Raw genomic sequence first — 14214 nt, forward strand, 5'->3', positions numbered from 1 at the left:
TGATGTCAGAGTTGTTGTGAGAGAAGAAGAAGAAGAAGAAGAAGAGAACGAGGGAATGTGGCGTCCATATGCTGTCGTCGTTTGTTTGCTTCTAATTAGCGACGCTACAAACTGCTGCCAGGTCGCCTTAGCTCTTCTGAGCGCGCTCAGTATCCACAGAGAGAAACGCAGTCGGTCTGCCCCGCCCCCATCTGCCTGTTTGCTGGGCATCATGGGAAAATATTTCATGTTGTAGAATATTTAAAGTGTTTTTCTGAGAGACTGAGCTGACAGTCAGAATTAAATTTCATTACTATTTTTTGTCCTAATAAAAATGTCACATTTTTTTTGTTGCTGATCTGAACTTTATCAATCAGAATAATAAACAGATGAATGTTGAGTAAATTAAGAAAAAAGAACACTGTCCTCTGAGCATGCTCAGTGTGTGACCTCCTCCTCCTCTGCGTGTCTCTCAGGTGATGAACATGGACGGGTCGGGTCGACGGGTGCTGGTGGAGGACAAACTTCCTCACATCTTCGGCTTCACTCTGCTGGGAGACTTCATCTACTGGACCGACTGGCAGCGCCGCAGCATCGAACGGGTCCACAAACGCACCGCAGAGAGAGAGGTCATCATCGACCAGCTGCCCGACCTCATGGGCCTGAAGGCCACGAACGTCCACGAGGCGTACGGTGAGTCACACAGACACACGAGTCCGAGTCACTGAGGGCCGCTGCAGGTTAAAACTGCAGTCCATTCAGAATATAAAAAAAAAACAGCAGAGGATTATGGGAGAATAAATGAGAAGAAACAAGGACATTTTCACCACAGACGAGGGTTTCTGTCAGTTCGTAGTGAAACGTAAAATATATATAATATAAAAATCTAAATGATAAAATTGTTTTAGAAATTACAAAAAATAAAATTCTCCTAAAATTCAATCATCTGAATTTTATGCCTTTAAAATGTCTTAAATCTGATTTATTCAGTCTCACTTTTAAACATGTTTTGGGGAAAAAATAGTATTGATCACTCTGTAAAAACTATAAAACAAAACCAATACATGTATATCTGTCTGTGTATATCTTGACGTTTGCAGAAATCAGACAGGACTTAAAATCTGTTAAAAAAATATGTTTACAATAAAAAAAATTAGTAACAGTCCCACAGTTTGCATGAAAGTGATACCTGCTAATTATCACATATGTAACCTTTTTTCTTTTGTTTTTATCTTTTCTTTTACTTTTCTTTTTTCTTTATTTTGTTCTTTAATTTATTTTGACTCACTTTTGACAGAATGCAAACCATCGTACCGTACGGTTCCCCAGTCAGAGATCATCAGAACGTTGTTTGTCATATTCTTAATCTGATTAATTCACTTGTGTGTAAAGTTGAAGAATATTTGATGATCAGTCGTTGTTGTTTGTGTGTTTTCAGTCTGCAGCTCTGAATCCTGATGATGTTTGTGATCCCAGCAGAGTCTCTGCAGATCTGTTCTCACTGTGGAACAGATAATGGAACATTAATATTTTAATACTTGAACTACAGATAATGAGAATCAGGACCAGAGTTTTTCGTGTCTTGTTTTTTTTTTCTTTTCTTTCAGAACCCTGAACGGTTGACGTGTACAAACAGAAATTAAAGTCAAACTATCACTGATTTTAGTTTTAAGAAAAAGATTTTTGTCTCATTCAAATCTGTTAACTTTAAAACCCCTGAAGCCTGCAGACTGACCCTGTCTCACCTGTGGCTCCGCCCCCTCCTCAGGTACCAACCCGTGTGCGGAGAGTAACGGCGGCTGCAGTCACCTGTGTCTCTACAAGCCTCAGGGCGTGCAGTGCGGATGTCCCATTGGCCTCGAACTCATCGCCGACATGAGGACGTGCATCGTCCCCGAGGCCTTCCTGCTCTTCTCCCGCCACACTGACATCCGCCGCATCTCCCTGGAGACCAACAACAACAACGTGGCCATCCCGCTGACCGGCGTCAAGGAGGCGTCGGCGCTCGACTTTGACGTCACCGACAACAGAATCTACTGGACCGACATCACGCTGAAGGTGAGTGTGAGCAGACGTCCCTCCTTTGTCCTCTTCTTCTTCTTTGACCTGGTCTCACCTGGTCTCACCTGTCCCCCTGCAGACCATCAGCCGGGCCTTCATGAACGGCAGCGCCCTGGAACACGTGGTGGAGTTCGGTCTGGACTACCCGGAGGGGATGGCGGTGGACTGGCTGGGGAAGAACCTGTACTGGGCCGACACCGGCACCAACCGCATCGAGGTGGCTAAACTGGACGGGCAGCACCGGCAGGTCCTGGTCTGGAAGGACCTGGACAGTCCTCGAGCTCTGGCTCTGGATCCTGCTGAAGGGTGAGGACTCGGAGGGACATGAAAGTTAGTCATGACGTGTGGAGGCGGGGCTTTGTTCATGTTGACCCTGTTCCTCTCCTCAGGTACATGTACTGGACCGAGTGGGGCGGGAAGCCGAAGATTGACCGGGCGGCGATGGACGGGACGGGTCGCATCACTCTGGTGGCCGACGTGGGCCGAGCCAACGGGCTGACCATCGACTACGCAGAGCGGCGTCTGTACTGGACCGACCTGGACACCACGCTCATCGAGTCGTCCAACATGCTCGGTGAGAATCGGACATCTTTGTCTTTCACTGTGAACCTGTCCACACCTGGCGTTAATACGTCCACACCTGGCGTTGATACGTCCACACCTGGCGTTGATACGTCCACACCTGGCGTTGATACGTCCACACCTGGCGTTACCTTTTCAGTTTGGGTATTTGTGGATGAATTTCATCAATAAATGTCACTTTAGCCTCTAAATAAAAATAATTGAAGACGTTAATTTGAAATGTAACGCTCCCGTCTCTGTAGTTCCTGAGTCACAGAACCGTTTGTCTCCTGCAGGTCTGGACCGCGAGGTGATCGCCGACGACCTCCCCCATCCCTTTGGCCTCACGCAGTACCAGGACTACATCTACTGGACGGACTGGAGCCAGCGCAGCATCGAGCGCGCCAACAAGACGAGCGGTCAGAACCGCACCGTCATTCAGGGACACCTGGACTACGTCATGGACATCCTGGTCTTCCACTCGTCCCGACAGGGTGGCTGGAACGCCTGCGCCTCCACCAACGGACACTGCTCGCACCTGTGCCTCGCCGTCCCCGTCAGCAGCTTCGTCTGCGGCTGCCCCGCCCACTTCTCCCTCAACTACGACAACAAGACGTGCAGCGGTGAGACGGCGTCACGCCTCCTGCCACAACATGAACTGACACGTTGGTTCTGTAAAAAAATTATTTAGACAAGTTGACTCGTCTGAAAATAAGAAAATAGTTATTTTCATTGTTGATTAATCTGTCAGTTATTTTCTTTATTGGATCTTTTATTCAGTTAATCGTTGCAGCTCAGAAAACACATCGAGCTCAGTTTATCAATCAATATTTAATCAATCAATATTTAAAACACTGTCAAAAATAATCTGTTAAGCTTTTTATCCGTTAACCTTCAGGCCCTCCTTTAAAAACATCACACTTTTCTCCTGAAGGTCACTGGATCATATTTAAAAATATAAAACTCCAGTCCTCATCATGTGAATTCATTTTCATAATTTTAACCCTCTAAATGCCACTTTTTTTTTTTTTTTTACACAAAAAATGAATTATTTTCTATTTGATGAATGCAAAGTGTTTTTGTGTGTGTGGATTATTAGCAACAACACTGATTTTGATAGATTATTAGTTTTTATGCTTTTACAAAAAAATACCAAACAACTCACACTTTCCCTCCTGCAGCCCTAAAAGGGATCAATAAAAATCAATCCTGGCTGAATTTTGTGTCGTATAATGTAACACACTGTAAATACCATGTGATGTGATGATGTTTCCTGTTTGTTGCTCTTGCAGCTCCGACCTCGTTCCTGCTGTTCAGTCAGAAAACGGCGATCAACAGGATGGTGATCGACGAGCAGCAGAGTCCTGACATCATCCTGCCGATCCACAGCCTGAGGAACGTCCGCGCCATCGACTACGACCCGCTCGACAAACAGCTGTACTGGATCGACTCCAAGCAGAACGTCATCCGCCGCGCGCAGGAGGACGGCAACCAGGTAAACAGACAAACAGACGTCCTTCCTGTTAAGAGCGGTGAAACATTATCCCTCGCCGTCTCTGACCGCCGTGTCTCCGCTCTCGTCCCCTCAGAGCATGACGGTGGTGGCAAGCTCTCTGGGCGGACCCAGTCAGGGTCTGCAGCTGTACGACCTGAGCATCGACATCTACAGCCGCTTCATCTACTGGACCAGCGAGGTCACCAACGTCATCAACGTGACGCGCACCGACGGCAGCAGAGTGGGCGTGGTCCTGAGAGGAGAGCACGACAAACCGCGAGCCATCGTGGTCAACCCGGAGAGAGGGTCAGTGTCAACACGCCAGAACAAATTTAAACTCATCCTGTTTGGTATTAGAGTCAATTAATTGATTAGTTTTCAACTTACATTGATCAACAACTATATTTCAATTGATGAATAATTTTTTAGGATAAAATTATCAAAACTGTCTGATTTGAGCTTCTTAACTGTGAATATTTTCTGGATGTTTTAATTAATCAGGAAAATGATCGACAGATAAAACAAGAATGAAAATCAAATCATTAGTTTCTTCTTCGTCTTATTTGTTTTATAAAAAATCATAAACTGTATAATTTATTTTACGGTCAGTATTCTGTCCTGATGGTGTATTTAAATGAACGATGAGGCGGTAATGGACAGGAAGTGGAGGATCCCTTCATGTAAAACACATCGAGCAGCGTCTCGGACGCGTCTCATCTACAGACTCGTCGTCTTCCCTGTTTTTTCCAAGTGACGTTTTTAAAGAACAGACAGTGAAAAGTTTTTAACCTTGATGACGTCACACCAGCATCACGACTCCTCACCAGTTTCATCGTCTGTAGAATAAGTCGCATCAAATGACGTGAAAAATCAGGTTGAGGCAGGATTTTCCCAGCATTCCCTCTCTCTGAAAGCTGTTAAAATCTGATCAGGTTGACAGATGTTGATTTCTGTTGGTTATTGATTTGATTAATGGTTTAATAATGTGTATATTGATTAGTGATTGTTGGTGATCAGGCTGTGTAATTATGACTTACTGTTATTAGTTTGACCTCTGTGCACCAACAAATTAGTATTTACGTCATTATTTATATGCTGTAAAACTCTTTGTAGTTAAGATTATTAACTAAACATCATTAACAGGTTTCTATCAAGGAAGTTCCAGCATCATAACCAATCAGATTAGTTCTCGCTAGATTTGAGTAAATGAATAGAAACGCAGGAAATGTAATGAAAAAAGCATCTTTTGCCTGTTGAACATAAATCAAGCTTTAAAATTTGTGACTAAGGAAACATGGAGGAGAGATGAAGGGACGCGTGCAGGCGAACAGGCGGCTTAAATGAATTTGGACTTCAAGTTTGACTCAAAGATTCTCTGTCAGTTAATTTGCCAGATTTTGTCTTTATTTGTTTCTGATGTTAAATCAAGTCCTAGGAAACATGAAAGAAGTTGATCTGTGACACCTCACATCACTTTCTAAGTTTGTTTCTGTGCGTCTGTGTCTTGTTTGTAATCTCTCGGTCATTTTGTCCTCTCCGCCTCGTGAAGCTGCCTCAGCTCGCCGTAGCTCCGCGGTGCCGAGCCGCTCGTTTGGAGCCATAATTGCAGGGTTTCCTTCGGGCCGGGGTTCACGCGGTAACCTCCGGGTCACCGTGTGGTGGAGAGATGAAGTCTGCAGATGTTCAGAGAGGAGAGCGCGCAGCCACAAACAAACAGCACTGACTTTGTTTTTTTCCCCTGCTCCTCGTCTCACAGGTACATGTACTTCACCAACCTGCTGGAGCGTTCCCCGAAGATCGAGCGGGCGGCGCTGGACGGGACGGAGCGGGAGATCCTGTTCTTCAGCGGTCTGGGGAAACCCGTCGCTCTGGCCATCGACAACGAGGTGGGGAAGCTGTTCTGGGTCGACTCGGACCTGCGGCGCATCGAGAGCAGCGACCTGTCAGGTGAGTCTGAAGGGACGAGTCACGAGTCCGCGAACAGGACGTCTGAAGAGGAGTGAGTCTGATTGTTTTTATTTTTTAAAAATTGAGTAAATGCATTGAAGTGAAAGTGAACAATATCAAAATATTTTTTTTATAATTTCAGTTAAAACCTTTTCAGGCACCAAAGTTTGAAAATAATTTTTTTTGAGTTTCTGAAACTCAGAGATTGAAGTTTATCTTCAGGAGAGAAGTAAATCATCTCAATTTAAGATTATAGGTCAAGAAAACTTTTTAAAGTTTATATCAAACGTTAAAAAGTATTAATCTGTCGCCTTTAAATTTTGAGTTTTACAGTGTAAAGTGATCCTTTCTTTCTCCAACTGTAGAAATATGTAGCTTATGCAAGAAAATTTTAATGTTTTGTCAACTAAATGTGACTCGGTGTCTTTTTGTCGGCCGAGTCTCCATCAGCAGTGGACGCCAAATCAAAAATGAAGAAAAGTCATGAGGGAAAAGAGAGAATTTAATAGTTTCAGCTCCAGATTAAAGATAAAAAATGTGTTTTGATGGTAAAGGCTGAACAGACATTATCTCAGACTCATGGGTTCCACCGGGAGCAGCACCGAGCCTCAGAGTGAAGGACAGACTGAAACCCTCCAGCTCAATCAGATTCGGGGGAGTTTAGTTTCTGGAAAGTGTAAGTTGGCGAGGAGCCCTGAGCTCAGCACATTCCTGTGATTGTGTGGAGCCTCGCGCAGGGAAGTCAGGAATGTAAACCATCTGTAAACACACCGACGAGTCCCGGTTCCTGAGGTTCTCCTCATGCAGAACCACCGAGGACGAGCTCAAGTCTGCTCTCAGATGTCCTCCTCAGTCCTCTGCAGGGAGACACTCGGCTGCTTCGGGTCACACCGCTGCAGAGGCTGCTGCCCCCTTCAGGACGTTTGCATAACAGCAGGTCTGAAGTTTACTGAAGCCCAGAGACAGAAACCTGCTGCTTCAACGTGAGACAGAAGATCTCGAGTCAGAAGATCTCGAGTCAGAAGATCTCGAGTCAGAAGATCTCGAGTCAGAGTTTGACAGATGTTTCAGATTCCATCTTTCTGTTATTGACACTGAATCACAGCTCAGCAAACAAAGACGTTTTAGACTAAAAGGACTTGAACTTGAATAATAAATAGTTTATGATTTGTTTACCTCTGACTGCTGAAGCTTCAGCTGAACTTGACTTATTTTATTTCTGAGCACTTTTCTCTGTTATCAGCAACAAGAAAACAAACTCAAAACAAAGTTTTACCGTCATCATTTAAAAAAAACAAAGATTGAAATGTCAGGTTCCTACAGTCTGGAAAAGTCTGGAATTTGATTGAAGTATTGAGTATTTATCTGGCCCTAGTTTCTCTAAAATATGAAGTGTTTTTATGGCAGATGTGGTAATCTCTTTAAACTGCATATAAACATGTCATAAAAAACAAATATTGATCTTCTCTGAATATTTTCGAGCTATGCAGTGACGTTGTTGCTGAATTGACACTGTAAATTATTAATATATTATTTATTTATTATTATTTATTGCTGATCTGAAAAATGATCCGATCCGTGAGCTCGGTGATCCGTTGCAGTCGTCGGTTCTGCACGCTGAAACCCGTGCAGACGTTCTCTTGCGTGTTGTGTTTGTGGTTCTTCTGTAAGAATCCTGTCAGCAGTTTGAGTCACTCAGTAAACTTCAGTCCTGACGTGGACCGAAGGATCTGAGTTAACGAGGAACCCCGTCTTCATTTATCTGTTATCATATCCATGTTAGCAGTATTTATTATATATTGACCTCGGTGTGTCGCTGTCACTCCTCCTGCCTCCCCTCCTGCCTCACCCCTCAGTTTCTCACCCGTTTTGTTGCCTTTTGCTCCTGAAGTTTTTTGCCCTACAACCTTCTTTTGTTTTTTTTGTCCCCTGTGTGTGTTTTTTTTTTTTATATTTAAATTCAGGAGCCAATCGGATCGTGATCGCGGACTCCAACATCCTGCAGCCGGTGGGTCTGACGGTGTTCGGGAACCACCTGTACTGGATTGACAAGCAGCAGCAGATGATCGAACGCATCGACAAGACGACAAGGGAGGGACGCACCAAGATCCAGGCTCGCATCGCCTACCTGAGCGACATCCACGCCGTCCACGAGCTCGACATGAGGGAGTACAGTGAGTGTCAACCAAACACGCTGCTGCTGAACACGAAGAGACACGAAGGGAGACTTTTACAGGAAATATAAAAAAAAACGCCTGTTCTCACACGTTTCATGAATTCTTCAGTTAATAAGATTGTGACAGGATTCATTTTTCACCATCCTCCAGACCAAACAATTCATTTATCGAGAAAAGGTAATCCAAAAAGTAATGGAAAGTAATCTAATTACATTACTTTAATATTGAGGACACGCTCGTCTTCTTTGTTGGTATCATTATTTTGTTCCTCAGTTCTGACAGCACTTCCTCCTCTGAGGACCAGCTGACAGATGTCCTGGTCTTCAGTGTCCTCCTCTCTCGTCTCCTCTGTAGTCTCTGTGTTGTCTCCGTGTCTCACCTGAGCTGTCCTCCTGCAGGTAAACACCCGTGCACATGGGACAACGGCGGCTGCTCCCACATCTGCATCGTGAAGGGAGACGGGACGAATCGCTGCTCGTGTCCCGTCCACCTGGTGCTGCTGCAGGACGAGCTCTCCTGTGGAGGTGAGAACCCGAACACTAAAGGTGTTCTTACTGGTCTTACTGGTGTGGGCGGAGTCTGACTGTCTCATGGCGTTTGTCCCCCTCAGAGCCCCCCACCTGCTCCCCGGAGCAGTTCTCCTGCACGTCCGGCGAGGTGGACTGCATCCCTCAGGCGTGGAGGTGCGACGGTTACCCCGAGTGTGACGACAGCAGCGACGAGGAGGACTGTCCCGTCTGCTCCGAGTCCGAGTTCCAGTGCGACAGTCGTCAGTGTATCGACCAGAGCCTCCGCTGCAACGGCGAGATCAACTGTCAGGACCGCTCCGACGAGAACAAGTGTGAAGGTGAGACAGGTGACGCTCACCTGGACTCACCTGTTCATGTACAGGGACGAGCTTTTAGCACCTGATTCTTTACTTTAATTTACTTTATCTTCGTTTTATCTTTGTTATATTTCTACTTTACCTTTATCCTTACTACTTTACCTTTATCTTTACTGTACTATATTTTATTGTTTCCAGCTTTACTTTATCTGTATTTTATTTTTATTTTACTTTTACTTATTCTTTCTGTCTTTATCTTCACTTTTCTTTATCTTTACTTGATTCTTACTTTATCTTTTCTGTACTTCATCTTTACTTTATCTTGGTTTTATCTGTACTGTGTTTACTTTGTATGTACTTTGGTTTCTATTTATTTTACTTTATCTTTACTTTATCTCTGTCACTTTTATCTTTACTTGACTCTCACTTTATCTTTTCTGTATTTTATCTTTTCTTCAGTCCGTTGTCTTTCTCTGTGTTCGAACGTTCAGGTTTGTTGATGTCAGATGTTGTTGCTCTGCTGCGACCTCTAGTGGCCGTCAGTGTTTCACATAGAACCTTTCAAAAACAAAGAAACCACATGATTCTGAGTTTAGAGGAAACGTTGAGGAACTTTGTCTTCTTGTTCGTCCTGCAGTTCGTTGTCCTCCTGATCAGTTCACCTGCTCTAACGGTCAGTGCATCGGGAAACACAAGAAGTGCGACCACAACATGGACTGTACGGACAACTCTGACGAGATCGGCTGCTGTGAGTCTCAGCTCCTCCTCCTCTTCCTCTTCCTCTTCCTCTTCCTCTTCCTCTTCTTCTTCCTCTTCCTCTTCCTCATCCTCCTCCTCCTCTTCCTCTTCCTCTTCCTCTTCCTCTTCCTCTTCCTCCTCCTCCTCCTCCTCCTCCTCTTCCTCCTCTTCCTCATCCTCATCCTCATCCTCCTCTTCCTCCTCCTCATCCTCATCCTCATCCTCCTCCTCCTCTTCCTCCTCCTCCTCATCCTCCTCCTCCTCCTCTTCCTCCTCTTCCTCCTCCTCCTCTTCCTCCTCATCCTCCTCCTCTTCCTCCTGATCCTCCTCTTCCTCCTCCTCCTCCTCCTCCTCTTCCTCCTCTTCCTCCTCTTCCTCCTCCTCATCCTCCTCCTCCTCCTCCTCTTCCTCCTCTTCCTCATCCTCATCCTCCTCCTCATCCTCCTCCTCCTCCTCCTCTTCCTCCTCTTCCTCCTCCTCATCCTCCTCCTCATCCTCCTCCTCCTCCTCCTCTTCCTCCTCTTCCTCCTCATCCTCCTCCTCCTCCTCTTCCTCCTCATCCTCCTCCTCTTCCTCCTGATCCTCCTCTTCCTCCTCCTCCTCCTCATCCTCATCCTCCTCATCCTCATCCTCATCCTCATCCTCCTCCTCCTCCCCCTCCTCTTCCTCATCCTCCTCTTCCTCCTGCTGCTCCTCATCCTCATCCTCATCCTCATCCTCATCCTCATCCTCATCCTCCCCCTCCTCCTCCTCCTCCTCCTCTTCCTCCTCCTCATCCTCATCCTCCCCCTCCTCCTCCTCTTCCTCCTCCCCCTCCTCCTCCTCCTCCTCTTCCTCCTGCTGCTCCTCCCTTTATATGTTTTAACACATTTTTATTATATATTTTAATTTCATGTATCCGCCTCCTAAAGTCATAATGAGTTAAATTCACACAATCTGTTGGACAAATACATTTATGGTAACAGTTTTATATTGAAGTCGGTCTTTTAAAAATATTTGATCAGTTTTTATGAATTCTGTAACTGATATTGATAAGAATCACAGTAAACAAAATGTTTGTGATTTTGTGTGTTTTTTAGAATCAGTCTCTTGTTTATTTATCTAACAGCTGGTTGTGTTTTAACGTCGCTCTTCTTCTTCTTCTGTGGTTTCAGATCCGACGGAGGAGCCGCCTCCTCCTCCCAACAACACCATCGGCTCCATCGTGGGCGTGGTCATGGCGCTGTTCGTGGTGGGCGCCGTGTACTTCGTGTGTCAGCGCGTCCTCTGTCCGCAGATGAAGGACGACGGCGAGACGGTCACCAACGACTTCGTGGTCCACGGGCCGTCGTCGGTGCCGCTGGGATACGTGCCGCATCCAAGCTCGCTGTCCAGCTCGCTGCCAGGTGGGACGCGCGGCGTGATGCTCGTCTTCTCGTACGTCTGATTTATGGAACGCCGCGCTGACGCTTGTTTTCTGTCAACAGGTATGGCCAGAGGGAAGTCTGTGATCGGCTCCCTCAGCATCATGGGCGGGAGCAGCGGGCCTCCGTACGACCGCGCTCACGTGACCGGAGCGTCGTCCAGCAGCTCGTCCAGCACCAAGGGAACCTACTTCCCCCCGGTGAGGCTCCGACTGTGTTTTACACGACATGCTCCTTTAATTTAGACATTTAAAGCTTCCTGTCAGTGAAAAAAAAAACTTTTATCTTTACTTTGTCTTTAATTAACCTTGACTTTACTGAACTTTTACTTTCTTAACTTTATCTTTACTTAATTGATATTTTATCTTTATTTTTACTTTATTTTATCTTTGCATGTCATATTTACTTTATTTTAACTTTACGTCGGTGCTTTTCATCCAGTTTGAGACAAACATTTGACAGAACTGAAGCATCTCGTCGTGTGTTTTTATCGTTTCACAGATCCTGAATCCTCCTCCGTCTCCCGCCACAGTCCGCTCTCAGTACACCATGGAGTTCGGTTATTCCTCCAACAGTCCGTCAACACACAGATCCTACAGGTAAACACTTCCTGAGTTCTCGTGTCTCCTTCAGGAACAGCCTCAGTGAGACTGAGCATGTGGTGTGTTCAGGGAGAAACCGGACTAATGGATCTGGTTTGAAGTGTGATTACAGTCGGCTGTGTTAGAATTCCTGCAGCACATGTGAACATTTAGAACAATCCCTCAGTTTACGCCGCGCCGCTGCCTTCAAACAGGCGGCTTCTTTACGTTTACTTTAAAATCTTCTTCTTCATCTGAGACCAAAAGTTCAGTTTCTGTAGAAAAAGTGAAAATGTTTTTGGGTTCTTGTTTTTTTCTGTATGTGTGGCTCGTTTCCACCGCAGGAACTCATCCAGGATGTTTCTAAATTTAGTAACTGACCCCACAAGAGGCCGTTCTTTAAGAACTAGAACCTCGGTGTCTGTCAGTCGTAGAGTTCAGAGCTCAAACATTTTAACCAGGAATGTTTGTGGTTTTTTGCACATCACATTTATTTTTACTACTTTATCTTCATTTTTCTCACCGGTTTGTTACTTTTTTTCTCTTTAAATAATAAAATGAAACTTAAATAAATTTTAAACTGACTTCTTCTTCTGTGGTGTTTCTGTCTTGTCAGCTACCGGCCCTACACGTACCGCCACTTCGCGCCTCCCACCACCCCCTGCAGCACCGACGTGTGCGACAGCGACTACACGCCGGGACGACGGGCGCCGCTCAAGTCCAGCGCCGCCGCCGCCAAGGGCTACACCAGCGACCTCAACTACGACTCGGAGCCTTTCCCGCCACCGCCGACGCCCCGCAGCCAGTACCTGTCGGCGGAGGAGAACTGTGAGAGCTGCCCGCCGTCGCCTTACACCGAGCGCAGCTACTCCCACCACCTCTACCCGCCGCCGCCATCGCCCTGCACGGACTCCTCGTGAGCCAAACCCCGCCCCCTTCAACCCCCTCCTCCCCCCTCCGCACAGCTCCGCCCCCTCACTGTAAATAGCAATTGTGCATAAATGAGGTTAAAAATGGGAAAGAGAGACTGAAAGAGGAGGAGACGCAGGACGAAAAAAGGAAAAAAAAGAGAACCGGGAGCTGCAGAACATTTGTACATTGAAAAAGAGAAAAGCATATTTATATATTTTCTATACAGTGTTTACTGATAATGCCATAGAGGTTTGTATTAAGAAATTTGTACATTTTTTTAAGAAAAGGTTTTATTAAAATCATCACAAATATAAGTTGCCTTAAAGCAGGAGAAAAAGAGGCTGAAGGACAAAAAGCACACGATGGAACCTGAACAGCGGGACGGTTTAACTTATCTGATGCCAAATATGAAAAACATCCACAGCTACAGGAGGAGGAGGAGGAGCCTCTGCTCGGCTCGGCTCGGCTCGGCGGCCATCTTGTCTGTAGTTTCCATGTTAACTGGATCGGGAGCGGAGCGGCTGGAGAAGAGGCAGAGAACGTGGTACTGGGTCTTTGATTTAAATTTACCTCCTGAGTTACGAAGCGGTTCGCAGGATCGTGTCTGAACGTGGATGTGAGTCATGTGACCGATCAGAGAGCTGAAGCAATAACACTACAAGGCACATATTTATTAATCAATCGATCGATCGAACCAGGAGCCACTCTGAGAATAGACGAGGCGATCGGGACAAGTTTGATGAAACACTACAGAGGCCCTGAAGGGACAAAACGTTTCTGGTGCTCATCAAAACCTTCAGACAATCGACCACTTTTGGTTTGTTGTTTGTTTGTTTGTTTTTTAACTCGAAACCATCGAGTCCTGACGAGTTTTCTCAAAATACAGACTTCATATAATTACTTTCTCATTATTTTCTGACACTTAAAGTGATGACATCACCAGTCATTGTTCTGAGAAAGATTTGCATTATTTTGCAAAATAACGACTTCATATTGTCAAGTTACCGAAACATGAACTCATTATTTTGAGGTTTGTCTTTACGTTGTCGGGGTCTGGTGTCGCAAAATAATGAGAAACTTTATCAAAATAATTACTGGAATAATCGAAATAATGACTTTGTATCTCGGTGATGATACCAAAATACTGAGTCGTTATTTGGAGATAAAGTGTTGAGATATTATTAAGTAATATGAGGTCAGTATTTGGAGATATTATTTCGAGGTACTACTTCACCATATTTTAAGATATTTTAAGATACTACATCATTATTTTAGGAATGTTTTCTCATTTTAAAGACTTACAGGATGTTTTTTTTTCATCTCGTTGTCAGAAATGTCTATAATCTAAACTTTGTGCACTAGAAACAAAAGGGTTGTGCTTTTTTTTTTTTTTTTTTTTTTTTTTTGCTGATGTCCCCTCTGAGCCTCCGTACGAAACACGACTACATGTTCCCGATCAGGTGGATGATGTCACGTGACTCACATCCATGACGTCATGACGTCCGGACGGGATCGAAACCAAAACGTGTTCACG

The 14214-nt window shown here is 45.2% G+C and overlaps 1 protein-coding gene across 2 annotated transcripts in view; it reads left to right on the top strand.

Annotated features, from left to right (window-relative positions):
- Positions 1-13580, top strand: part of lrp6 (low density lipoprotein receptor-related protein 6) — a 35237-nt gene extending 21657 nt beyond the window's left edge. For both annotated transcript variants that reach the window (XM_084710677.1, XM_084710678.1), the window contains exons 8-23: positions 456-672; positions 1748-2037; positions 2120-2346; positions 2430-2614; positions 2898-3224; positions 3894-4096; positions 4191-4402; positions 5853-6043; positions 8008-8217; positions 8619-8744; positions 8831-9067; positions 9684-9794; positions 10939-11169; positions 11251-11387; positions 11689-11786; positions 12385-13580. In XM_084710677.1, coding sequence (XP_084566803.1) covers positions 456-672; positions 1748-2037; positions 2120-2346; positions 2430-2614; positions 2898-3224; positions 3894-4096; positions 4191-4402; positions 5853-6043; positions 8008-8217; positions 8619-8744; positions 8831-9067; positions 9684-9794; positions 10939-11169; positions 11251-11387; positions 11689-11786; positions 12385-12688 — 3306 coding nt within the window. In that variant the 3' untranslated portion in view covers positions 12689-13580. The remainder of the gene's footprint in view (positions 1-455; positions 673-1747; positions 2038-2119; positions 2347-2429; positions 2615-2897; positions 3225-3893; positions 4097-4190; positions 4403-5852; positions 6044-8007; positions 8218-8618; positions 8745-8830; positions 9068-9683; positions 9795-10938; positions 11170-11250; positions 11388-11688; positions 11787-12384) is intronic.
- Positions 13581-14214: the final 634 nt, after the last annotated feature.

The sequence above is a fragment of the Lutjanus erythropterus genome, chromosome 22 (assembly GCF_056507025.1).
Source record: "Lutjanus erythropterus isolate fLutEry1 chromosome 22, fLutEry1.hap2, whole genome shotgun sequence".
In the NCBI taxonomy this organism is placed as follows: Eukaryota; Metazoa; Chordata; class Actinopteri; order Lutjaniformes; family Lutjanidae; genus Lutjanus; species Lutjanus erythropterus.